We start from the raw sequence: 26,585 nt of genomic DNA, 5'->3' as shown, positions 1-26,585 counted from the left end.
CTTTAGTCGAGTCTCGAGGTTTGGATTTCTTATAGCTCCATCTCTTCGCTGCCTCCATCGCGATACCGATCCCTTATACCTCCTAATCAAGCCCTCATTGGATGCTGCCTATTTTTGATTTTTAATCTTTTTTTACGATACCAAAATTTAGGCGCTCCACCGAGCTTACGCCGACGTTACGTGGGAGAGCAAAGCTGCACCAAACCGGTTTCACATTGACACCTCGTTAACGTTCCTGTTCTGTTGCTGTTCCTAAAATACCCAACAACACACCGGCTTCCGTCTCCGATACTCATCTTCCCCCTAAACAATCCACCTTCCCTCTTCTCTGGCGACGGCTCGAAGTACGAGACCACCGAAGTAACCAGTCGAGATGGTATGTCCGGTCCTATCCTGTCCTATACCTCCATCTGCTGTCGGAGACCGTTCCTGCCTCCCGGTCTCGCGGCTCTTACGCCTGCACCTCAGAGCTAACCTAGCGTCTGTCACATTATATAGGCTGTCACTAAGCGGGCGGGGCGGAACAAAACGAAAGATGCAGCGGGGGTAACATCGAAGGTTCCCTTCATGAAGGCAGCTGTCGGCAGCTCTGCTGGCGGTCAAGGGGCTCCTAAGAAGGCTTTCTATGAGGGTTCGAAGAAGAAGGAAGTCGGTGTTAGCGACCTCACCCTCATCAGCAAGATCTCAAATGAAGCTATCAACGAGAACTTGATGAAGCGATTCGAAGCTGCTGAGATATACGTACGTCATCGAAACATCGCGTCTCAGATGCCATATATGATCATAGAACAAAGGACTAACTCGTCGGTTACCCGATAGACTTACATTGGACATGTGTTAATCTCAGTAAACCCGTTCCGCGACTGTAAGTAGCACGGTCGATAAATTCATCCATCCAGTCAATTCTAACATCCCGGAACAGTGGGAATCTACGTCGACTCCGTCATGGAAGCCTACAGAGGCAAGAACCGATTAGAAATGCCTCCACACGTCTTCGCGATCGCGGAAGCCTCGTACTACAATATGAACGCCTACCGAGACAACCAGTGCATCATCATTAGCGGTGAATCCGGCGCCGGGAAAACCGAAGCTGCGAAGAGAATTATGCAATACATCGCCAATGTATCCGGAGGCCAGCAAAACTCACACATTACGGAGATCAAAAATATGGTTTTGGCGACCAATCCGCTGTTGGAAGCCTTTGGGTGCGCGAAGACACTGAGGAATAACAATTCGTCGCGGCATGGCAAATACCTGGAAATCCAGTTTAATGGGCAGGGGGAACCGTGTGGTGCGAATATCACAAACTATTTGCTGGAGAAGGCGCGTGTGGTTGGTCAGATCATGAATGAGCGAAACTTCCACATCTTCTACCAATTTGCCAAAGCTGCCAGTCCGGCCTACAGAGGTTAGTAACGTCGTTTCAGCTACGATATAGTATAAAAGCGATCGGCCACTAACTCCCAACGTATCCTAGAATTGTTCGGTATTCAGACGCCTGAAGCTTACGCCTATACATCCAACTCCCGATGCTTAGATGTCCCCGGGATCGATGATACTAAAGAATTTAGCGAGACCCTCCAGGCGATGAAGGTTATTGGCCTCACGCAACAGGAGCAGGACGATATCTTTAGATTGTTGGCCGCTATTTTATGGATCGGAAACGTTCAATTCAGAGAGGATGACAATGGAGGCGCAGCTATCACCGACCCCGGAGTTACTGATTTCGCAGCTTATTTGTTACAAGTCGACGGCGCAGCTCTCAATAAGGTAAGATGGTACAAATTAGCCAATCAACTAGACAGCTCTTTACTGATTTTTCATCTTCAAGGCCCTATCCATTCGTATAGTCGAAACATCGAGAGGTGGAAGGAGAGGTTCCATCTATGAGTCTCCGCTTAACCCAGTACAAGCTACCGCAGTAAGGGATACATTAGCAAAGGCAATTTATAACAACCTCTTCGAATGGATCGTCGACCGTATCAATGTCTCGATGAAAGCTCGCGAACAGACATCCTACACAATCGGTATCCTCGATATTTACGGATTCGAAATTTTCGACAAGAACTCCTTTGAGCAGCTTTGCATCAACTACGTGAACGAAAAATTACAGCAGATCTTTATCGAACTTACTCTCAAGACAGAACAAGAAGAGTATGTACGAGAGCAGATCGAGTGGCAACCCATCAAATACTTCAACAACAAGGTCGTGTGCGATTTGATCGAGGAGAAGAGGCCGCCTGGAGTTTTCGCAGCTCTTAATGACGCGTGTGCAACTGCTCACGCAGATTCGAGTGCAGCCGATGGAACCTTTATTCAAAGACTCAATGCCCTTTCGACAAATCCTCATTTCGCCCAGCGACAAACACAATTCATTATCAAGCACTACGCTGGGGATGTGACCTACCAGATCGAGCACATGACGGACAAGAACAAGGACCAGCTTCTCAGGGATATCCTCGAACTTATCGAAGCCAGTGACAACCAATTCTTGCACACAATCTTCCCCCAACAAGTTGGTGCCGCGGATACGAAGGGGCGTCGTCCACCGACCGCCAGCGACAAGATCAAGGCATCTGCAAACGACCTTGTGAATACGCTTTCTAAGGCGACGCCTTCCTACATCCGAACGATCAAACCAAACCAGAACAAGTCACCGAAGGAATATGACTCCGCTGCTGTCCTCCATCAGATCAAATATCTTGGTCTCCAAGAAAACGTCCGTATTCGAAGAGCTGGCTTCGCATATCGTCAGACTTTTGAGAGATTTGTGGACCGATTTTACTTGCTGTCGTCAAAAACATCTTATGCAGGTGATTACATATGGACCGGCGACCCGCGATCAGGATGTGAACAAATTCTCAAGGATACGAGGATACCCAAGGAAGAATGGCAGATGGGAACTACCAAGGCATTCATCAAGACGCCCGAGACCCTGTTCGCCCTCGAGACCATGCGAGACCGATACTGGCACAACATGGCCATTCGTATCCAACGAGCCTGGAGAAACTATTTGAGATATCGGACTGAGTGCGCTATTAGAATTCAAAGATGGTGGCGAAATCTCACCGGGAGTACTGATTTTGTCAAGTTGCGTGATTACGGTCACACTGTCCTAGCCGGAAGGAAGGAGCGAAGACGTTTCAGTATTATTGGATCCAGACGGTTTATGGGAGACTACCTTGGCGTTGACAATAGGGGGGGCTACGGCGAGCATATCAGAAACTCTGTCCAGATTCCAGCTAGTGACAGAACGCTTTTCTCCTGCAGAGGTGAATTGTTAGTATCGAAACTGGGAAGATCTAGCAAACCGAACCCACGGTTGCTTGTCCTCACCAATCGCAACTTCTACATTATCACTCAGACAATTATCAACAATCAACTTCAGATTCTACCGGACAGAACAATCCCACTAGGGACGATCAAGTTTATCGGAACGTCAAATCTTCGCGATGATTGGTTCTCGTTGGGAGTAGGGGCCCCGGGACAACCGGATCCGCTCCTGTCCTGCATCTTCAAAACGGAACTTTTCACCCACATGAAGGGCCTCATGACCGGAATTTTCGACCTTCGGATTGGTCCAACCATTGAGTACAACAAAAAACCAGGAAAGATCGCCGTTGTCAAGACCCTTAAGGACCCGGCTGTTCCAAGAGATGACTTGTACAAGAGCGGAACGATCCACGTTGGCCCCGGTGAGCCTCCGAACAGCATCTCAAGGCCAACTCCAAAGCCGAGAGCAAAGCCGGCCAAGGCTATTACATCCGGCGGATTGCTCAAGAAGAGCGCCAACGGAAAACTTTCTTCCCAAGCCCGCGGGAGGGCGACACCACAACCACAAGCCCGCCCGGTGCCGCAACAACTACCCGGCAGTTCGACGGTTTCGAGCAATCCATCGACGGTTATGCCAGCGGCAATCAAGCCGGTAACACCGGTTCTTCAACAACAGTCCATGTCGAATGGATACGGTGGGAATCAACAAAGGAATTCCATGGGGTCTTCTGTTGCCTCAACACGAGCTCCTCCTCCACCGCCACCACCCCCACCCGCGGCAGCACCCTCCCAAGATCCGATAGCCCGCGCTTTATACGATTTTGCTGGCCAGAGCGAGAACGAACTCACTTTGACGAAAGGGGAAATAATCATAATTCTCCAAAAAGAGGGAAACGGTAAGAAAGGCTTCCCATTTTTGCACGCAACAATAAGAGGAAGGTTATAATAGTGGGCTGACATATTTATTCTTACTTCATACAGGATGGTGGCTGGCCAAAAAAGCGGATGATACTCAAGGGTGGGCGCCCAGTGCATATCTTAAAGAGGAGGAGGCTGCGAAACCTCCCCCTCCACCGCCTCCACCGCCAGCCGTGGCTGCGAAGGCAAAACCTCCACCTCCACCCCGGCCCAAGCCGTCGGCAGCTGCAGCTGCAGCCGTGAGAAAGCCAAGCTCTATGCATCAAGCCGCAGAAACAGTCACTCCCTCAGCAGGCACAAGAGCATCCAATCTCAGCGTGCAAAGTCAACCTGATGGTGGAGCAACTAATTCAAGTTTAGCAGGAGGCCTTGCCGCTGCATTGAAGAAAAGATCGCAGGCAAATCGAGGATCGGACGAAGACAACGATGACTGGTGAACACGATGACGCTGCTGCTTGTTTGGGTTTCTATTGACACTGCAGACGGTATATTATTGGGACCAGTTTGCAAAATGAGTCCTGACGCCCTTGTGTTATTGTTTTATTTGATGAAGTAAGTTGTTGGGAAGCGGGTGTGGCCTTTTTTTGGTTTTTTCGTTCTCTACATTTTGCATGCATTCAAAACCTGCACACAATTGCTTTTCAATTGCTTTTTGATATCTGTTAGAGCGGCTGTTCCAGAATTGAGGTTTTCGTCAAGGCATTTACACGATGATCGAGACACCAATTTCCCATTCACTTGTTTGTTCCTTTTTTTCTCCCTCCAAGTTTTTGTCTTTCTCTATGCGGTATTTACTCCTCTGTGTATAGATGACAACCTCGAATGACTAAAAATATCAAAGTCTGCAAGAACTTAACCCTTGTTAGATTCCAATTGGATCGAGAGATTCTGGCCTGTGTAGATGAGTGACGAGTGAGTGATATACATACAACATACATATTTGAGATGCCTCGTACGCTTTCATTGGTAGTATTATATCTTTGCTGTCTTTCTCTGAAACCTTTTGGATATCATCGATCACCTGGCCTTTAAGCTTGACCTTCGCTTCTTTCCCGCGGAAAGAGAATTCGAAAGGGAGCGAAAGGGGTCTTGGAGGTGACAAATATGAATATATCTAGAAGCATCTACAGCACCCCAGCCAATCGCGGACATCGTCCACCTCCGAATGAGGTAATTTGAACGAAAAAGCCATTCTTACGTCAGGGCCGTCGTATGTCTTGCATCTGCCTGGTTCTTTTCCGTACAATTCGCCAATGGGAGAGATTTAAATATTAAAATTTTTTGATGCGGCTGCTGCCGCTGCGAATGAATTGACGGAAAGAAAGAAAAATTTTCATTTCTCCTCCACGTTCCATGATTCTGATCATGAGTGATCTTTTGTGCAACGTTAGTTGGTCGCCGGGGGGGCTTAGGGTCCCTAATTATGGTGGCGGTTTCGATTGTTAGATGTATTTACGTTGGTCGTGGGATCGTGGGCGTTTTCCGGCATGCATATATCAGGACATCAATGCATGTTCCTAAACCCCGTATGCCTTGTGCCCAAAAAGTAAAAGGCGGAAAGCAAGGGCAAATTACGAGACGAAGGGAAGGATAGCATTGGTTCTCCTTTTTTGTCTCCTTTTTTTTCTCTCGATAAAATTTTTTCACTTTTTTATCTGATTCGCAAATAGAAAAACCAGCTTTCCTTTTTGTCCCACGGGGGGGGGGTTACCCGGTGCTCCATAGACAGGTGTTTCTCGCTTCAAGTAGCTCTAGGGTCTAAATGTTAGCGAAAGGTGGATATGCAACATGATATCTCCACAATTACGTTGTATCTAGCCAAGCTAGACTTGTCCGTGGAGAGAGAGAAAAGGGAAAGGGAAAGGGTCACAAGGTCAAGCTAACATGGAACCCCCCTCCCCAGCTTTTTTGGAACTAAGGACAGACGCTATGTTTGTGAAGTTCTAGACACAATCAAGCCGTTATATGAAGAAATAGACATTTCTCAGGGATGTAGATGCTTCCTCCGCAATTATACGAGCGAAGCGTGATAGAGACCGGCATAGTGACCCGCAGCAGACTGGAGTTACTCCATAGTCTCCACTTATGATCGTCTCAGGGATGACCACGTAGGCCCTTTTTTAGCTCTTCTGGAGCAAGGTGATCAAGGGAGAAGACGACCTAAAAACTAAAAACTTAAATTTTTTTTTTTTTTTTTTTTTTTTTCCTCCAAAAAAAAAAAAAAGAAAGAAAGAAAGAACTGCACACCTCTTCTCTTCGGATTTCCCGCTGCATAATGTATATTCCCCAGATTTTCTTGCCTTTTAGGCATTTCGAGCACACCCGAAAGTAGTTAATATAAGATGGAAAGGGGGGGTGGTTGTGGATACCATTTTCTCATGACGGTGTTCCGTAGTCTAGGAGTCCGGGATGTCTACAGACCCCAAAAAAAGAGCTGCCTGCAGTGAGATGAAGTTTGTCGAAAAAGCAGGGAATGGAGATGAAAAAAAAAAAAAAAAAAAAAAAGGAAGATGTGATCAGCTAGGGATAGAGAGCTGTGCTGAGAATATGCTAGGGTCTGCAGGTGAGATGATTGTACTTGCGCTCACAGGCGTTGGGCTGTAGACGCTCAAGTACCTTGAGGGTTATAGTTAAAGAGTATGATGTATCTGGATGCGTTAGCCAGCATCAAAAGAACACACAATCTATGTTTTCAATGCTGAGAATAAGTCATATATATTGAAATTTGGGCAAAAAATCGCTCATGCAAGATGCAAGAGAGCCGGACATCCTGCCGCCACTCCTGATTGGAGGCACGTCGGTAGCTGAGAGAAATCGCTTGCATATGCAGACAGTAAACGGAGCGAGGCACGTGCTATATAGAGCAAGATGTGAGTTTCAGAGAGGCCGAAGCGGTAGGCGGAGCAGCTGGGAAGTCGATTTGGGCTGCAAATTATAGGAGCTTCCATACGGCTGTCAACATGGCTTCAAAAAAGCTAAGCTCCAGCTGTCAAAATGAGATCTGTGTTGGAGCTCTGTTAGGCTCCACCCCCACGTTTTCAGTTACCTCTTCGAAGCGAGGCTAGTGGAGATGAAGCTGTCACCGGGCACAGTGGGAGGGGCGCTCTCGACACGAAGGGAGAGACAAAGCGTATCATGGTGATAAAGCACATCGCTGATTCCTTTTTTTTTTTTTTTTTTTTTCCATTCCGTCCCAAGTGATGCTATTGGAAGATGAAAAGGTGGTGTTGTTTAATTGGCGTTGTGGCCAGCAAAGAAGGAGCATGTGATGGCCAAATTGGCTGAGGACCCCACGCATCCGAGCTCTCATAGAGCTCTTCTCAGGAACCACAACCCCCCCCACTCATGGGCACTGAATTGTCACAGGCTGCACAGCTCAGTTGAATGGGTGAGCGGATGTTTCATCATTGGCTTTTGCGACAAGTCAATTGTTACACTGACCAGCGGTGTGGTGTGAGCAGAGGAGCTTCAGAATAACATTATTATCGAAGCAAAAGATCGGATTGTCTGGAGTGTGATAGGTGATATTATAATATCAAGTGGCAGGGCAGACGACAGCCACTGGCCTGGTTCCTCTACCAGCTAATATTAGGCAGAGGATCCAGGATTTGGGAATTGTGGGGTGCATCATGCGCGTTCCCCTGAAAAAGTCTGGTCTTCTGGGGAGCCGGGGGAAATACCGGGTCTGCTCCCCCTGGCAAAAGGTTTCTTTCCCGGGAAAGGTTTGTTGCAACATCGACAAATCAATGTGGTGCGTTCCTCTCACGATAAGGTTGAGTAATAATGTGAAGAAAGGGGTTCCATCCCGGACCAAGTCCGTACCGCGATCTTGCGCTGCCGAATCGTCGTCGGCGTCAAAGCGAGATTCCACAGCCGTTGTGAGATTGCGCTGTCGTTAGGAGAGTCGGCCATCAGGGCGGCGAATTTGCGGTGGAAATTTGAAAGCATTCCAGAATTTGGTTCAGAACCGTGGGGGTTCCGCGGTGTCCTTTGAAGTTAGCCAGACCAGGCTTGAGCTGGCTGATATGCTGCTTCCGGTGTCCATGTATCTTCTGATGGCTAGAATTCAGGACAAAGCTTCATTCATCATCTTCTTCTTTAGCAAAGGCTCAGTTCATTCTTGCTGTACCCGAACTGTCAGAGGATATCTAAAGATAGATACTGCCTCGAGGCAATACCGTGATGCAAGGCCGCTGACCATTCGACATATATCTCGAGGTTGATAAATTTGCTGGCACCATAAACGGTTAACCAGACGTCAAAAAAAAAAAAAAAAAAAACCCTGGCTCCCGAGCCAATATTTGGGGTTGGCTGGACCGTTCGAAGGTCGGCCCATATCACGCTGATGCCAATGCATATATCATCCCGAAAGCCAACAACCAGCTCCGGTGACTCTCTCAGTCTTCGACGGATAGGCCGGAAACCGTCTTGCAGCGGTACCAGTGACGACAGTGGACCCGATTTAAGGGAACCTGACATGATCTGACAATGAGCCTCAGTGTGGCAACTGCAAGTGCAACTGGAAGGTGTCGGGGTGGTTTGGCTTTAATCGAAGGTGGTGTGTTGCTTTGGCCCAGACTTTGGTCGCCTGTCTCAGCATCAATGGCAAACTCCAGCCAACGCCCAACCGCAACCAACCAACCATCTTCCCCCATTAGCTGCCTGACCCCCACGCCAGCGGACGCTTTTCCAGCCCTCTTGGAGAACTTCTCCATTGCATCGTTGAATCGCATCCGTCAGCTTCTAGAGGCGTCTCACACGAAGAAAAGATAGGGGACGAAAACCGCCGAAGAAAAAAAAAAAGTTGCCGAAGATCTGACGCCATGTGGCTCGTTTCTTCCAGTGGAATACCTCTGTTTGCTAATATTAGTTGCTCTGGGGTCGAAAGGAACGAAAACGGACTTGCATCGACATATCTGCACAAAGGATGGCCTCGTGGACCAGTTCGCAAGGGAAAACCTTGGTGGGAAGTGGTCACGAGCGGAGTCCGCTGCAGTGCAGCGTTCTCCTTATGCATCGATCGTATCCCGGCGACTCTCGCTATGGGAATCTATTTTCACAAAGAATTCTCCGCGGCTTTGCGGGATGGGACCAATCAGCTTTGATTCTAGATACATGAAACCGCAAATCCGCGAATTACAAGTTGACAAGACGTCGACCATCCCGAGCGCAGATAGACATACACCGCGTTTAAATTCCTGATATTCTGCGCTTACAATACTGCATTCTCTCGTTCTAGGCCAAGCTGCGGTTGCCTACTTGCGAGGGAGCTCTCCATTACATGTAATGGTATCATTGAAGCGGGCTCTGATATCAGACTTCTGTTCTCCTGCTTTGTTGGTTGCTAGGCTGGTCGACCTTCACCCATGGATCATGAAACAGCCCACGGCGGGCCCCACCAGTCATCGAAATTCGAAGTAGAGAATAAGAAGCAATCCGATGGCCTCTCCGGTAATGCAAGGGCATCTAGCACATCTATTCTTGCACCTAGACAGAGCCTTTGAGAAAATCGAAATTCCTCGCGGAGATATTTTTTCCCAAGGAAACCATTTCGCCTTCCAAAGCGGAAGTGTCTCGGGAACGCCCCGGCCTTATATCCCACACAGCGGTGGCCGCTTTCCCAGATCAAGAAGCACCCGTGCCCCCGCTAAGTATGTCAAGCATTTCCCCAGCTTCCGCTCCCCCACGGTTACCCAACAGCGAAAGCTTCAAAAGAAAGAAAAACCTTCGCTTGAAGCACAAAGCTAGTTCCAAGCAGGTTTCCTTTAGGAGATTCGCAATGGTAAGGCATCGCCACAAGGAGCATCTGTGCGACATCAAAGCTCTGTCCGCCATTAGGGGATGTACCAATCCAAGTGGTCCTTGGTAATATTTGCGTGGGCTGTCGCTCATCACCGAAAGCTTTGCAGCCTTCCTCAATCCTAGTCTTTGTACCTCCACACTAACTTCAATCCCGGTCCTCCCCAACCTTCAACCAAGGGCATCTACCTCTTCTCAGCAGGTACAACCACCACCACCACAGTCACACCAAATTATTATGTACCACCCGCATTGCTCAGGGGTTGCAGCCACCGGTCCTGTGTTCGCATCCCCTTCTAACCCGTGTGTCTAGTTGCACTGGCTAGCTGGCTCTCGCATGTCTCACCCGATCGATTGGATCATCATGGCTGAGTGACGACCTCTCGCTGAATTCACTTCCCCGGCATACTTTCTTTTCTTTTCTTTCCTCCTTCGCGTATTTGCTTTTTCGAAACTCCTTTTGCTCTGCTACGGCTTCTCTCCTACACGAAATGACACTGCTAGCTCGCTTGCCCAATTTTGGTTTGCTTTCCCTATGAGGGTTGGCAGCTTGCCCTCATCCTCGCCGAGTAGGAGGCATATGCCTCGTTCTATATATAAGAAGCCATTCTCCCATCTCATCCATCTGCTAGCTTACCTCAGAAGCTTCATCCTTCGCTCAATATATCAAATATATCCTATTCAAAGGAATCATCCTCTCTCGTTCTATCTTAGAATATTCCATAATACCTTTTTCTTAAATAATCGCCTCACATAAAAATCATACTCTTTCACAATGTCTCCAACTACAAATGGTCACTATGCTCCAAGGGACCCTACCCTGATCTCAAATGTTCACTCGAACAGTTACTCGAATGCTCTTCTCCATGCACATACCGATCTCGACAGCGGCGCATACACACATCGCCCGCTCGTCCCTGGTGTATACGTCCCAACCGTCTGCTTCTTCAATGATATAACGGAAGACCTTGATATCTCTACTATCAAGAAACATGCTGTTCGCATGGCGGAAGCCGGTGTGGCAGGAATCACAACACAGGGCTCAAACGGTGAAGCCGTCAGCCTGAGCCATAGGGAACGAAGATTGGTTACAACTGCGACGCGCGAAGCGCTAGAAGCTGCTGGATATCACGACATGCCTATCATTGTTGGATGTGGTGCTCAATCCACACGAGAAACACTCGAACTATGCCACGATGCCCTTCTGTCTGGAGGCGACTATGTTTTAGTCCTCCCCCCAGCTTATTACAAGGGCCTCATGTCGAATACCGACCTGTACGAATACTTCCGCGACGTTGCCGATGAATCCCCTCTCCCAGTCCTCATCTACAACTACCCGGGGGCTGTATCGGGGCTAGACCTTGACTCCGACTTCATCTCCAAACTCGCACAGCATCCTAATATTGTTGGCTGCAAGCTGACCTGCGGAAATTCTGGCAAACTTGCTAGGGTCGCAACTGCCACGAACGCTGCTACCCCTTCTGATATCGGCTCCGGCTTTATGGCCATGGGTGGATCCGCTGACTTCACCTTGCAGACATTAATTGTCGGTGGTTCCGGCGTTATCGCAGGACTTGCCAACATTACTCCTAAAGCATGCGTTGCCATTGTCAACTACTATGCACAGGGAAAGATCAAGGAAGCCAAACGCATACAGGCGCGAGTGGCTCAAGGAGACTGGGCGGCGATCCAGGGCGGCCTCGTTGGAACCAAGAGCTGCCTCCAAACATTCTTTGGATATGGAGGCTACGCCAGAAAGCCACTCCCCAGGCCAGCCAGCGAGGAGGCCATTAGGTGGGAACGGGCATTCCAAGATGTCGTCGACCTAGAGAGGACTTTATGAGGACCTTTCTAACACCCCACTTCAAAAAATCAGTTGTTACCATTCTTTAAGGTGTTCTAGTTCTGCGATGGAGTTATTTGGTAAATGCTTTGACGCTGGCTACGAAAACGAAATTTATATCGCCATTACATTTTAATCTGTGGAGTTTTTCTGGAATGGTTTCTCCTGGGCGCTTGGGAGTGGATACGAGCAATCTTGCCTGTTCCGCAAAATACCCACCGAGTTATCAAGATCTTCCTCTTCTCTTCAATTTTCTCGGTTTCAAAATTTATGGATGTTAGACTTATTGGAAGCATGGGTTTGGAGTTCAATTGCAATCATTCAAAACAAAACGGTTTCGGTTTAATTTTAAGCTGGAGCGAGCTATTCTTTTGTGCATGATAACGTATGAAGGTTCATCGGGTTCTTCTCTACTCTTTTTCTCCTTTTTTTTTTTTCGTTTATGTTTTTAAGTGTACAAGAAAGAATCAAATATCTATTCTCAAATGCCCAGCCCAATTGATCTCAGTAATGCCTTAAAGTGGATTCGTTCGATATTGAGGTCGAGTTGATATGGTGCTACAGTCAGTTCATCCCTGGATAATGGCCATGTGAACCGTCGCACTAACCTCACAAAGTGGATCACCGAAATACCGGCGACTGCGGTGCCAAGTTGCAAACCTTCAACCAACAGCGCTAAATAGAACTACCCCACACTAGCGATCCGTCGTTGGATTCCAATACATAAGGTGAATCAACCAATTGCGCTACGGAAATTATCTTATTCACTAGGTAGTTCGCTGTTCTGGCGCCTTGAAGCTCTGCGATAAGGCTAATATGTGCCTCAATTCCGATCCCCACGCTCGCGTCCTTATGCACACCAAAGAATTTCTGGTCCGGATTGATTTAGATGTAACTCGAATTCGAAATTTGCAGCCGGCTATGCAATGCTATGCCTTTTTTCCCAGCTGAGCATGAGAATCACATCCGCGTATAGTATCTCGTTTCCAAAATTAAATTATGATTTGGCCGATTGGGAATCAGCGGACTTATCAGCAGCTACATGCATGGCACCGGTATCACAAACATAGGAGTGAATATCTAAATGCATCGCTGCACGCGATCCAGCTCTCAAACCCCACAGCCCAACATTTCGATAAATGGGCGTCCGTCACTAGACGATGTTGGGCAGGTCATACATACATACGAGTCTCTTGCAGCGCTAGCCCGATGTTACGAATCTGAAGTCAAGCTCACGACACCAGCAGCCTTCCCCACAAATCGGCAAAAAACCCTCAACCTGTTTCTTGACTGCTGGCACTGTTGGAGACACACCGGATCCACATTTTGATCCTAAGGTATGGACCCTCGTCTATCGACAAGGAGCCAATGCCATGCCGCGCACGAACCTCCCCGGATTTTTGCGAAAAGTTGGTCAATTCTTGGTTTAACAAGCGACTGCCAGCTTACCCAACTCCGGAACTTCGCGATCTAAAGGATTGGCCAGGGCTTTGTTGTTAATATGGTCAGCTGGCCTTGATGAGAGAGTAAAAAAAGCCGCTAGACAAACATGACAGACATGTTTAAGTCATCCAGGCGTCGACGCATCAAGGCCGGCATACAAAAAGCGAAGTGGCATATACAATGCAGCAGCCTATCGACGGGAGAAGGACATGTGCCGTTGCATTCGCCCCTTGATTTAGTGATTTGACCAGTCTTCCTCGCACCAGCTGGTGGCTGACGCAACAGTGGAAGTGTTCGGACTTTTTTTTCTCTCAAGCTCGATCTCTTAATCTCGAAATTAAATAAGAACCAATCAGGCCTCATCTTATCGATAACGCCGTCACTCGCTTACCACGGGACGAAAGTGCACCTACCCTCCTTGAAGATGACATGACATTTGAAATTTTTTGTGGTTGTGAGCCGGTGTTCGGGAACACTGGATTCCTTCGATGTTGAATTCATGAATAATTGACCTGGCTGGCCTGCCACGTGATCCCGACCCCTGTGCGGGATATTTCGCTTACATTTACCCTCCATTGCTTTTTTCTCTCTCCTGTGAACCCGTCTTGTCGGCTGAGACTCCTAAAATAGTTCCTAAAATATGATGATATGTTGTCGACAGAATTCGGACAGTAGACGAAAGGTTCTAGATCCACCCCTTTCTGAACATTGCATTGTCTCTCTCTCCTTTTTTTTTCTCTTTTTTTTCTTTTTTTTTTCTTGGGCGAATTGTTCCAGACTTCGGGGGTTTATCTGGCATATTCACATACTGAACAGAATTTCCAAACAAAAATTAGAGCGGTTGTGATCCCGTCAGATGGCGGGTGAATACAAAGTAAGTTTTATTTCATTTATCAAATGACTTGGCCACCATGCGCCGGGGAAGTGTGAAATTGCCGGATTTCCTGGGCTAGCTTTACAGGTGCAGGATTGTCTAGGGTATTATTCTTGTAGGGCATTTGGATCTGTGGGGAAGGCAACCATTTCTGGATCTGGGGTAGCCGTCTACCGCATCCTAGTTTACGACAACAAGCTAGCTGAGTCAGCTATTGAACCGGGCATTTTATGGCTGTGTCCTTCTGATTTGTAAAATATATGTTCTTTCCCGTCGGAATTTGGTTCCGGGTCTCGCAAACACGGGACAACCTGGAGTTCTTTCGAGGTGAGGCGCATGTTTGAGCAATCTATTTGATGAACCAACCTTTTACAGAAGCTATTGGCTGTTGAAATCATGTCGGCGATTGAGATGTTTTCTTGTGCTCCCCAGGTCCACGAAGTTTGGGTGTACAATGCATTAACGTTAGGAATGTTATATGTCTTGCAGACAGGATGGTCCTAGCAGGCCGGGCTCGAGTTTTCCATTCGGACTTCAGATATTGGTCCCTCTCTTGCTGGGGTAGTTCGAGGTTACTTTCAAAGTTGGTGCCCACTCTGACTCCATATCGCCTTACAGCTTGTAATTGAGCTTGAAGACGTTCAATTGATATTTTGTTAGCAATGGGATCAATGCAATGACAGTTCATTGCGGAGTCGAACTTTATCTTATGCTTAGTCCCGACTTCCACGGTCCTATGATTGGGTTATCATATTGCAACCCCCTTTACCCCTGTAAACGGCCATCTCCATTGTAGTACCAGAGGCCCACCACGTAAGATTTCCGTCTGTGGCCTGACTCTCCGCCGTTCGGCCACGCAAGAAGTAAAATTTTATCTTTCCCGTTTCTCCCCCTATGAATTTCTCCAGTTGGCGAGGACATGCAGGGACGTCGTCAGTTATGTGTGACAATAAACTAGAATTTGCAGAAAAATCGAAAATTTTTCCTTATGGAATCAATGTAATATGTACGTTAAATGTGTATGCAGAGTTTTTAAGAGCTCCGAGTTCGAATTCGGGTCTTACAGCAGCCGCAGAGATGCAGCACACGAACATGCGTGGAGTTATCGGCGTTTGAGGTACCAAGGGCCAAGGGCAAGACTTCGGGGAGAACCCGGGAGCTGCCGGTAATGTTCCCTAGAAAGGCCCCACACCCCTGGGCCAGGATCTCCAGACAATGAACGGGCTTGGCTACAATCATATTAATGCAGAGAAGCCTCCTTCTTTATTTCTGGAAAATCTTGAGAGTTAATTGGTGCTTCTAAGGCTTGAGCATCATCTTGGAGATAAGTTTAGAAAATTTTTGGAAGAGGAGCTCATCTCAGAAACCCACTGGCATATCTGCTTCCATTTTCATACCTTATTATCGAAGTATGTGGAAACATTCTGATTCTCTGCTTCAATGGGCCCATGTCGCACAAAGAAAGGGCGAAAGATTTCGGCATCATTTCGATAATGGGATTGGTTTTTGCCCTCTAATTATTGGCGGTGGAATTACTCCGTAGATTGTCAACAGTTTCTCCTTGGGGGCGTAATCGGGAGCTAAACCTTAGCATTCGTAGTCTCATTACTCGATTTCACGACCATTTTTACGTACTCTGTAAACCGTTTTACGTTATATATCTGCCTAGATGAGCTATAGCTCACGCGAGCTAAAGCTAAAAAAAATTTTACTCCTTTTTGCCTGTGGGGGAACGGTGGAAAAAAAACTGGGGAAGGCCCCATTGCAACACGATGACTTGGTGCTTGACCTGACGTTGAGATTAAGTATTCTGCAAGATTCTCCCCCTAATTCTTTTTTCCCCCTCAGGTACTTACAGGCCATCGTCCATGTAGCCATGTGGCGCAGAACGAAGGAGATGGGACATGTATCTCGCCCACCCTCCCAGCTCTTTATCCTCGGGGTGCTTTCTAAGCTCTCTTGCCCCGAGAACGTCGTGCTGATCAGGCATGTGTACCCGTGATGAGTGAGCCTGAGGGAACCCTTCCCAAATCTGCGGCCATTCCCTTCCACCGGTCTTGCACGTGCGCGCGCGAAGCGGTACCCCGCACTTTTCTGACTGGCATAGCCGGTTGGCGTGCAGCAATTGGGAATCCTACAACCGCTTATCCACCTAATGACTACTGCTTGCTCTCGGTTCCATTTGAAATCTGAGACAGTGGGGTAGATGCAAGCGGAATCCGGGAAACATGGCATTATATGCATTGCATACGGCTGTCAGGAGGAAGTCATGTTTTGCAGGGCTCGGGCCGGCGTAAGGTACTTTTTTTTGGGAGGGGCTGCCTTTTGGGGAAATTTTGTCAATAGCTGTGAAGTTGATACCCCAATCGTCATATGCTATGATCGTAAATCTGCCATATGTACAAGATGCGAGCCGGGTATGGTACAGAGAGCGTTTTATGCAGCCCTGAGGGTTATATACAGTGTCGCGGTAATATAAATGGAAACTTACTAATACATAAAATTCGTAGGAGACCGGGTATATAAAAGAGCGGGGATTCGTAGATTTGAATAAACTATGCTTATCCTCCCACGAGAAGGCGCTATATAGCTGGGGTTGTCACGACGATCCTAAGCTTTCGTTGGGACCACATCAGGTTTGATGGGTATCTGCGCAGATTTGACACCCTCGCTGGTGAATAGTGCCTTTGAGAAGTACCCTGTAGCCTTCGTAAACCATCCTTCAAGCAGTAGTGTCGTCTTCGGTGCTTGTACCACGGGGGCTGGTCCTGCTATTCGCCCGATACCGGCTTCGTCTAACTTTCTCTCCAAAATTTCGACCTTTCTTCGCCAGATCTCGTTCTCCTCTTCTAGATTTTGCAATCTTTCAGCTACTTCGTCTCTCCTATTCATTTCCCTCTTCCTACTTCGAAGAGCCTCAAACAGTATAAGGCTACCCGCAACCGAAAACAGAAAAAACTCAGAGATGAAGGCTGCACCTCTTTCTATCGCTTTGCTATCCGATAGAGGTCGTATGTGGGGCACCGCCCGGTTTTTCTTCTTTATTGGGGGGGTTGCATGGATAGCGTCGGAGTCCGAGGAATTCGAGTGAGATATAGGGTGATCGGGTTGCTTGCTGCTTGCCTTCAATGTGTCTTGTTTTTCATTTTTGAAAGCTTCGGTTGCTAGCTTGGAAATTTCCCCTTTCTCATCTTTTCCCTTATCCAGTGCCTTCCGCCGTTCTTCGTCTTCTTCGGCCCTTTCGATAGCGCTATTGTCACGCAGAAGGTTTAAACGAATCCTTATATCCGTCCTATGGATGGCCTGGGCAAGGGCAATGCAGATAGAGCGAAACCTCGGGTGTTCTTTTGCTTGTTGTTTTATACTGTTCTAAATCTTGGAAGTAACCTTGTTAGGTGGATTGATGGATGCATCGAGGTGGGTAACCGTATAGCCAAACAGATAGGAAAGCTTACAGCAATAGGCTTTGCGAGAGTTCGCACGGCTAAGCTCGTAAGCTTGACAGCAATTGTAGACATTATGCTTCCTGAAGTTTGACTATGAATTGAAGGATTTCAGAGGGTGGCAGCGTTCGAGCTTGGTGGGTCTGCGGGACACGTCGGGGTGTGAGTATGTCTATGTCGGTGTATCTGAGCTATTAGGTCTTTGCGATACCAGCATTGGTCTCTAAGGCTTCATAACTTCTGAGGCGATCGGTAAAATGACGGTAGAGACTTTGGCGGAACTTGGAAGCAGGGTATCGATTTGTCACTGTGTTTGAGGTCATCGCATGACCATGGGAGAAATGCTTTCGCGGAGCGAACACGCAATTCGCAATTCAATGAGGCCGCAAGGCTGACGTTCGGAACTACCAGATACGGAAATATACCGATATTCCCTGAATAGGCAGTTTTGAAAATGCATACAACGCCAAAACCTTCGTTGTTGGTGACAGAAGTAGAGAATTTGGAAATGTTTCCTATGAAAATGGAAGGAATTGTAAATTAGATGGATGCCAGCTACTCGAATTGAGGCTTACTTAAACAGACAGCATACAACGAGGGAAAGCTTTAGAGTGGGGTATTCATCATGTGCTGCGGTCGTTATAGTCACGTGACAACGGTGAAGCATTCCTTGTTTGGGCCCTGGCAACGGTTGCCAGGCGGTTGCATAAGACAACCGAGCAGAAGACCCAACAGCCGCAATTCAAAACATGGATTCTTCGTTCAAACCAAAGTACAAGCTCGCACTCATTCCATCTGTAAAAGGGTACATACACCATCAACCACCACAACCTCACTTTGGCTGTATCTTTTCCTCACCATCACCGCCATCACCATCATCGTTCGATACCCTGGAACAGGCGACGGCCGCTTTCCAACCTTCACACCGACCAACCTCGACGTTCTCAAACTAGTTGTTGTCGAATTTCCTGCAATCGTCCTCTTGACCTGGCTAAACTTCAACAAACGTGTTTAGCACTAATTGGTTGCAATCTTCAATGAATTCCAGCCACACTTATCATCAATAATATCTCTTGCATCAATACCACATCGCAGGCTGTTGCGAAGATTGACAATTTGGTCAAACTCCTTCGTCGTTGCATTTCCACCAACGACTCTAAATCTCCAATAGTCTCGTTTTCCTAGAGCGCCAGTATACGCTTAGTTCTTTAGGGAAGCGTACAGGGCTCCCCAACCAAACAGCCTCCAACTGTTACAATCACGTACGAAAAAATGACCCTATTGCCTTCCAAGCAGAAGGGTGCTCTCTCGGCTGTTAGGCGCAGTCAAGCTTTAGCACCTGTTCCAGCTAGTGTCCAGAACGCTCGTCCCTCTGGTGAAGAGAAACAACAGATCATGGCGCCAAAAACACCCGAAAAGAAGAAAGAACAGCAGAAGGAGAGGAAGAAGAACCTCCCGGATACACCCCCACCGATTATCACAGATTCTAGGCGAGGGATGGATTACCGCCGTGAGAGATCGCTAGGAGAAGGAGGATTTGCTCGTTGTTTCGAAGTATACAACCCCGACAATGAGGTTTTCGCCGCTAAGGTTGTCTCAAAAAAGTCCCTCAGCTCACAGAGGATGAAATCTAAAGTAGGTGATGTTAATTGTAACCCTCGTGTTAAATACAAGCTTGCTAACTTTTGTCATAGTTCCTTGGAGAGTTGCAAGTGCATAAAACTATGGAGCACCCCAACATTGTTCGATTCAAAGAGTGTTTCGAGGACTCACAAAACGTGTACATGATTCTGGAACTTTGTAACAACAAGTCGCTGATGGATCTTCTGAGAAGAAGAAAGTTCTTCAGTGAACCTGAGGCACGCTTTTTCCTGATTCAGATGCTCGGTGCGGTGAAATATATGCATTCGAGGAACGTCATCCATAGGGACCTCAAACTTGGAAACATCTTTTTGGACGAAAACTTGAACGTCAAGATTGGGGACTTTGGTTTAGCTGCTTTGCTGATCGACGGAACGGAGAGAAAGAACACTATATGCGGTACACCCAACTACATTGCGCCTGAGGTTTTGTTTGGCAAAGAAGAAGGTCATTCGTTCGAAGTCGACCTCTGGTCGCTAGGTATCATATTATACGCTATGCTCATCGGCAAACCTCCCTTCCAGTCAAGTGATGTTAAGGAAATCTACCAAAAGATCAAGGTCGCGACGTTCTCATACCCAACCAATCCGCCACAGCAGGTCTCACCTGAAGCGAAAGACCTCATAAAATCTCTCCTGAGTCCCGATCCTCGAAACAGACCGACCATCGATGACATTGCTGATCATTCGTTCTTCAAATCTGGATATTTCCCTAGACAACTGCCCATCACGACACTAAGAGTGATCCCAGCTTGGGATGACCAAGCTACGAGCAGCAAGGGAGCATGGTACAAAAACTTTCTTGAAGTCGCCCGTGTCTCTGGTGTTGGTCTTGGAATCGAGGGTGTCGGTGCTTCGCGAGGAAAGGGTGTTGAAATTTTACCCATCAATGAAGACGACGACAAACCGATGGATAACGTCGTCGTCCAGGCCCCTATTGGCCAAAAGATGATCGTTGCTCCTGTTGTCCTTCTTTCTCCAGCTAGCCAACGAACAAGGCCGAATCAACGTATGATCCCAGAGGAGCTTTCCCCAAAGATCACAAAGACCAAAAGCATAAGCGGAATGCCCAAGATACCATCGAGGCTAAATCCATTGAGGGATATGCAGCAGCAGCGAGCTAGTAAGGACAGCTTAGCTCTTGCGCCCCTCGAAGGATTCCGTGATTTGAAGATAAGCTCGGATAAAAAAGAAAATGGCTCCGCTAATGCGAATGGGTATAAGCTGCCATCCAAAATTGGCCAGAGAGGTGTCATTCTCGACTCAAAAATCAGAGCCCCGAAACTGCCAACCGTGTATGCTGCCGGGAACTCACGATCCAACCCCATTGATGTCGAGTCAACTGCCTCGCAACCAGCTCAACGAAGGCCCTCTGCCGAGAGCATCACCCCCAACTACCGCAGTAATCCAATTCCCAATGCTTCTCGGGAGATCGTGATTGAAAATATTAAACAAACGCTGAAATCGCTTTCGGCTTTCAATAAAAGAACAGTGGACACCCTGCCGCCGCAGCCAAAAGAAACAAGAATCGCCATCGATCAGACAAATAGAGCAAGGATCACACCGATGAATGTTGAAAATGGCGCGTGGATTACCAAATGGGTTGACTACTCTAATAAGTACGGAGTCGGTTATATTTTGAACGACAATACTACTGCCACGATCTTCAAGGATGGAACCAACATCTTACTGGATTTCCCGAAACCAAATTTTGATATGGAAACGGCCCTGATGGAATACGTTGTCCCAAAGAAAGCCACCCGAACTACGATGCTGCTCAAAGATGCTGCCAGATTTAGGTCATCTGGATTAGCTGATAAAGCTGGCATCTGTAAGAAGTTGGGCGACTTCATGCTCAATAAACTAGGCACTACGACTCCTGACGGGGAAACCGAAAACCCAAGTACCCGCCCCTTCGATCCTTCACAGAGGTCGTACATTAGCCATTTTATCCGTGTCAATGGTGGCGTTGGTCCCGATGGCAAGGAGATCATTTATGCCGTTTTCCGACTTGACGAAGGAGGTTTCCAGGTAACAACCCCCGGTCATATTTACGCATGTGTCTTTCGCTAACATTTCTCGCAGATTAACTTCCCTGACCACTTCAAGATTATCCTGCATCACGATGGGCGTACTATCCGATTCTTTGATCAATCGAGAATTGTCTACACTGTCTCGCTGGAAGAACTCTACACCCTCGCGCATACTAAGCGACAGACGGGTGTCGCAGTCCTTCTATCGAGAAACGATATCCATAAGAAGATGCAAATCTTCCAGTCCATCTTAGAGGGATGGTTGAGCTGCGACTCTAAAACGGGCGAATTCCTCAGGAAGGGTCAGAAGCTCGCAGTTGGAGAAATCGTGATCGCCCTCGGTGGATACTCGGATCCAGCTTAATCCAAGGATGTTTTTCGGATACGATGGAACGAACTTTGCTACGAAACCCCCCTTATTTAATAACACTATCTGATTCTCACAAACTAGGAGAAGACGATAAGAAAAAACGTTTTCTTTGCCCAATTGTAATTCTATTGCTAAAACGTTTCCATGATGACTTTTATTTTGCAGACGGCGTTTACTGGAAGCTACAGTGTCTGGCCTTGTCGTAGCATTGGAGACCGGCGTTTATATTTCTGCGGATTAGCACTTGTTATAAACTTTCTGCAACCTGGAACATTCCAGATGTTTTTGTTTTTTTTTTTGTTCCAATGACCCTCACTACTTAACTACATCATCTTCTGTTTTATCTTTGGTGTTTCATTGTACATTATCCTGGCTACCGGCGCTTGTCCGGTCATACACTACCCTTGATACAAATGTTCAGAAGATTCACATGACGGATTTGTTTTGGTTGTAATTTGAGTAGGCATGGTGTCGAGTAGCGTGTATGGGAGTGGAAGGACAATGTGTTGTAGACGCAAAATGCAACAAAGTTTAAAATTCAGTACGTCCCACGAATATACTATATCTCGAGTCATCACTCGCATCCCAGAAATAAAACAAAAAAAGCTACGTTTCGAATTTATAAAGAAGCGTCCGCGATGTCTTCCGCACCTTCGGACCACGATGATTCCTGCAAGTTGTCTAGAAAAAGGCCTCAAATCCCATTGGGGTAGGTTGCTGTCGATATCTTCCGCTAACAAAAGACTGGGTTTTATGGTTTCTCAGTGAAAAGCGCCACTATCACCGTGCGAGTGATCAAATCGTTTCCGTACAGGACGTGCAAGAATTTGGTCGTTCGGGGGTTAGACCTTACGACCCTTACGGTTGGGGAGTTTAAAGCCAGGGCCGTTAATGGTTAGCTTTTCGTATCCTTCTCCCTTCCCTGCTATGGAGATGGGTTACGGGGGGGTGCGTGTAAGCTGATCTGAGTCCATAGATGCCAAAACTTTGCCTGGATGGAAGCCGTATCAGAATGTTGAGTTTGGTAATCTTACTCTCTTTCTTCCCTCTCCTCGGTATATCCTAAGGGGTGTATTCTCTCTCTTTTGACCGTATGGTGCTTATCCTTTCTTTTCGTGATAGATTCGATGAAGCTGTACACCAAAGCTCACGGAACCAAGACGCAAAACTTGATCATCAATCTCGACCGTCCGGATTGGATGTTCGAAGATGACTCGAAGACGTTGGCGGAGGTCGGGTGTGGTATGTTTTATTCTTCAATATTTTTTTTTATACAATTCTCCTTCTCTGGAGATGACCTTGTTAATGCGGTATTACAGGACATGAAACGGAGGTTTCGTTCTTTAATAGAGCGGCGTATGAGGAATATCTCGCAGATCCTGTAAATAAGTGGGACTAGATTTTTTTTGGACCAAGGCACTCCCCCCTTTGGGCCCCCCCCTTTTTTTTAAGGAGGCAGAATTCGATTTCAACGGGTTCTAGAATTTCCAATTCTAATTCATCCAAAAGTAATAAAGAAAGATATATATATGTACAAGAACAAACGTGAATGAAACACATAGATGAAAAAAAAAAAAAGGAAGAATGAAGGTAAAGAAAGAAAGAAAGAAAGAAAGAAAGAAGAAGAGATAAAAGGAAAGAATATACAAGAATACCACCCTGCAATCAACGTCAAAAGGAGTGAACTGCAGAGCTTGGTTTATTAAAAAGGAGAAAAAGGTATCGGAGTAGGTATATATACCTATGAAAAAAAGGTCCGAACATTCCGTCCTCCCGCTCGTCTCATCGCTCCACAAAATGCCATTCTGCCAACCATCTATCGTACTGTTTCCCCCTCCTGTTTGTTATATAATAAAATACCATCATGCTTTTTCGATCTCACCCCCAGTTTCCCCCCTAACTTTTTTTGTCTTTCCCGGTTCCAGATGAAAAAAAAAAAAAAAAAAACAAAGATGTAACCGTAATCCCGCGCAGATGTAGCTCTCAAAACGCAGTACCTTCAATACATAAAAAAACGAATCAGATTCCAACGCCTTGGTCAGTTAATAGTCCCGATAACAATGCCTTATAGAGGGAAAAACAATCGGCTTATTTTTGTTTTTGCTTTCTTTTAGGTTAGCCGTGGTAAACATTAATCGATACAGCACTTAATGGGCGTGTCCGTGAGCTCCCGCTCGAGCCTCGGCGTTGGGGTCGATGGGTCCACAGCACTGTCCGACTTCGCATTCAGTCGAACATTCCATCAAGCAACCGACATCGCCATCATCGGATGCCCTAGACTTGCCATTGGTGGCGCCATAGGAGCTGCTGCTGCCGGCTGGTGCCGGAGCGAGATGCGGAGTCGAGCTTCCAGATCCGGAGGGTGAGTACTCCGGTTGAATGGTGGATGAGTGGATGCCGTAGGCATGCAAGCATTCGCGGATAGCCTCTGCCAAGGCGATATACCTGGCCGTTGGGTTGTCATCGGTATTCTTATGGGACTCCGTGGTGCAGTGTGGGTTGAATGCAATCCTAACGTGGAGGGAGGCTACCATTTTGATATCTGAAAGTTGCCAGATGTGGAGCTCATGGACGCTGAGAACTCCAGGAACGTTTTCGATGTCCTTCTTGACGTCATCGAGGGAGATACCGTTAGGGACGGCCTGAAGGAGAATGCTAGCGGCGGATTTGCAGAGTGGGAGGGCGGAAGAGAAGATGATGATGGTGATGATAAGAGAAATTGCAGGATCGAAGTAGAATCTCCACCAGAAGTCCGTCTGCCAGATGAATAGAGCCGAGGCGATAACACCGACGTTTCCGAGAGCGTCTCCGAGGACATGCAGGAAAACACCCCTCATGTTCAAGTTCTGGTGAGAGTGACCTCCCTTCTTAGACTGTTTGGGCTTAGCATGTTCGTGTTCCGCGTGCCATTCGGGATTCTTTTGTGGGTTCGCGAGGTATTCCGTATGATCGTGCTTGTGTGAGTGGGTGTGAGGTCGGTCGTGGAGATGGCTCGATTTATGCTTTGTACCATTTGCGAGGAGTGGCGACCTCTCGGTGGATACCTCATCGACCACGATAGCCTCCTCGATATCCGGATATTCATTCTCACTGGACGACGAAGATCCAAGGGCTGCCCTAGCAGCAGCATCCGTAATCGCCTGTCTGTTCAGGGCAGGGTGCACATGAATGTCTTCGACGGTCGAGAAGTGACGGTGCTTAGACGAACTTCCAAAAGAGTGAGAATGGCCGTGACGATAGCTATGGGAGTGAGATCGTGAGTGCCTGCGAGGGTATATTCCGACGACAGTTTCGGGAAGAACGCTTTCGATGTCGCCGGTTTCGTCTGCAGCGTCGATTTCATCGTCGGTATGAACGTGACCTTCCAAGCCGTGAGTGTGTCGGTGTCCTTCATGTCCTTCGCCTGCATGGGAGTGTCCTCCATGGCCGTGGTCGTGGAAGAGAAATAGGCCGAAGATATTGGAAGCTAGACCGGCCGAACCAACGGCAAGGATGAGTACCGGTTGGTTGATTACAGGGGGGTCGAAGAATCGCTGGATCGCCTCTAGGACGATGGAGAGACACAAAGCGAGGAGAAAGACACCATTGACGAGAGCACCCAAAACTTCAGCCCTTTGCCACTGTTATGATCGCCGTTTTGTTAGCGGTAGCCCTAGCCGACTGGACTAAGTTAAGGGGAAAGAGAGAAAATGCCTACGCCATAAGTATATTTGCTATTGTTGGTCTTGCTTTTGGCCAGTCGGATAGCGTACAAGGCTACGATCAGGGAGAAGACATCGTTCAACATGTGGAACGAGTCCGCGACGAGAGCGAGAGAGTGTACGGCATATCCGACGATGATTTCGAGGAAGAAGAATACAGTGTCGATGACAAGAAGGGTGATGATCCTTGCAGAGCGGGAGAAGGCCATGACGTCGGTTCAGTCAAGGCGCCTGGCGAGAATGTGTGTGGGAGTCCCCCTGAGAGGGGAAGGGGTGGTTGTAATTCTTCTTGTTGTACTTTTACGATGAAGTGAGCACTGCTAATGCTGATGGCAGCGGTGTGGGGCGTTTGATACAGGTGACTGTCGATAGAGGGATGGCGACAGGGACGGCCGAAAAAAGGGAGAGATGCCGTCGGTGCTTAAATACTTAGTTAAACAGGTAGACGGGCCGACGGAACGATGAAGATGGAGATGGCGATGCTATCGGAGAAGGAAGAGGGGGAGGCACCAATAATTGAATCTGGGGAAGAAATAGTCTTGGGATTTGATGGGTGGTGGATGGTTAAAGGGAAGAGAACATGGTGGTTGAATTGCGCACAGATTCGCCGCAGACTCAAAAATGCCGATGTTCTTTTTTCGTTCCTTTCCGTTCCTTCGCTTAGCAATAAACCGGTCAGGGCAGAATTATATTACCTGGAATCTTACCAACAGACGGAAAAGGAGGAGAATGGAGGAGATGGGAGAGATAAGATTATAATCTGATCGATCAGTCAGCCGGCCCGCTTTATATAGTCGACTCCGGCATCAGGGCGTCCGGAAAACTTTTCTTTCTTTCGAATGACTAATTAACACCCCCCTCTCCTAGTTGACCGTCTATATTTTAGGTAGTTATCTGTTCCTTCAAAGCCGATTTTTAACCTGTTGTGTAGTATACAATCCAGGGGCTGAATTCTAAAATGTGACGAATTCGAATATTCCCGATGCAATGCAGTGTTCATGTATACCATAAGATATATCTCCTCGCATACCACGCTGCGCATGCACCTGGAATTCAGGCAATATGTACAATCCAACGTATCCAACGTCGTACAGACTCAAGATGTCCGGTATGGAATAAATTGTGCAATTGCAACATTTCCGCTCCCAAGTGCAGGTACTCGTACCGGTACCGCATTAATCGATGAGGGTTTTTTCTCCTAAATATTTAATTAACCCTTCCATTCGACCGCTAGTAGAGAATAATCAC

At 47.4% G+C, this 26,585-nt stretch overlaps 6 protein-coding genes across 6 annotated transcripts; 4 read left to right on the top strand and 2 right to left on the bottom strand.

Moving 5' to 3' along the window:
• Positions 1-567: 567 nt before the first annotated feature.
• DFL_007316 (uncharacterized protein) lies at positions 568-4,628 on the top strand (the record flags this gene model as incomplete). The annotated part of the gene is made up of 6 exons (XM_067636879.1): positions 568-741; positions 820-865; positions 923-1,408; positions 1,478-1,770; positions 1,832-4,169; positions 4,255-4,628. 6 exons carry the CDS (start codon positions 568-570, stop codon positions 4,626-4,628), a joined length of 3,711 nt encoding a protein of 1,236 aa, XP_067488450.1.
• Positions 4,629-10,765: 6,137 nt separating this feature from the next.
• Positions 10,766-11,833, top strand: DFL_007315 (uncharacterized protein; the record flags this gene model as incomplete). The annotated part of the gene is made up of 1 exon (XM_067636878.1): positions 10,766-11,833. One exon carries the CDS (start codon positions 10,766-10,768, stop codon positions 11,831-11,833), a length of 1,068 nt encoding a protein of 355 aa, XP_067488449.1.
• Positions 11,834-16,760: 4,927 nt separating this feature from the next.
• Positions 16,761-17,668, bottom strand: DFL_007314 (uncharacterized protein; the record flags this gene model as incomplete). The annotated part of the gene is made up of 2 exons (XM_067636877.1): positions 16,761-17,519; positions 17,606-17,668. The coding sequence occupies 2 exons, from the start codon at positions 17,666-17,668 to the stop codon at positions 16,761-16,763; spliced, it is 822 nt and encodes a 273-aa protein (XP_067488448.1).
• Positions 17,669-18,865: 1,197 nt separating this feature from the next.
• DFL_007313 (uncharacterized protein) lies at positions 18,866-21,630 on the top strand (the record flags this gene model as incomplete). The annotated part of the gene is made up of 3 exons (XM_067636876.1): positions 18,866-19,228; positions 19,288-21,264; positions 21,319-21,630. The coding sequence occupies 3 exons, from the start codon at positions 18,866-18,868 to the stop codon at positions 21,628-21,630; spliced, it is 2,652 nt and encodes an 883-aa protein (XP_067488447.1).
• A 644-nt stretch (positions 21,631-22,274) lies between these two features.
• On the top strand, positions 22,275-23,035 carry DFL_007312 (uncharacterized protein; the record flags this gene model as incomplete). The annotated part of the gene is made up of 5 exons (XM_067636875.1): positions 22,275-22,308; positions 22,402-22,530; positions 22,613-22,660; positions 22,759-22,878; positions 22,956-23,035. The coding sequence occupies 5 exons, from the start codon at positions 22,275-22,277 to the stop codon at positions 23,033-23,035; spliced, it is 411 nt and encodes a 136-aa protein (XP_067488446.1).
• Positions 23,036-23,783: 748 nt separating this feature from the next.
• DFL_007311 (uncharacterized protein) lies at positions 23,784-25,546 on the bottom strand (the record flags this gene model as incomplete). Its single annotated transcript, XM_067636874.1, has 2 exons — positions 23,784-25,256; positions 25,334-25,546. 2 exons carry the CDS (start codon positions 25,544-25,546, stop codon positions 23,784-23,786), a joined length of 1,686 nt encoding a protein of 561 aa, XP_067488445.1.
• Between the last annotated feature and the right edge of the window lie 1,039 nt (positions 25,547-26,585).

This window comes from Arthrobotrys flagrans (genome assembly GCF_004000055.1).
Source record: "Arthrobotrys flagrans strain CBS H-5679 chromosome Unknown unitig_8, whole genome shotgun sequence".
In the NCBI taxonomy this organism is placed as follows: Eukaryota; Fungi; Ascomycota; class Orbiliomycetes; order Orbiliales; family Orbiliaceae; genus Arthrobotrys; species Arthrobotrys flagrans.
Note: the sequence above shows the minus strand (reverse complement) of the source record. Positions and strands in the feature narration are given on the sequence as shown.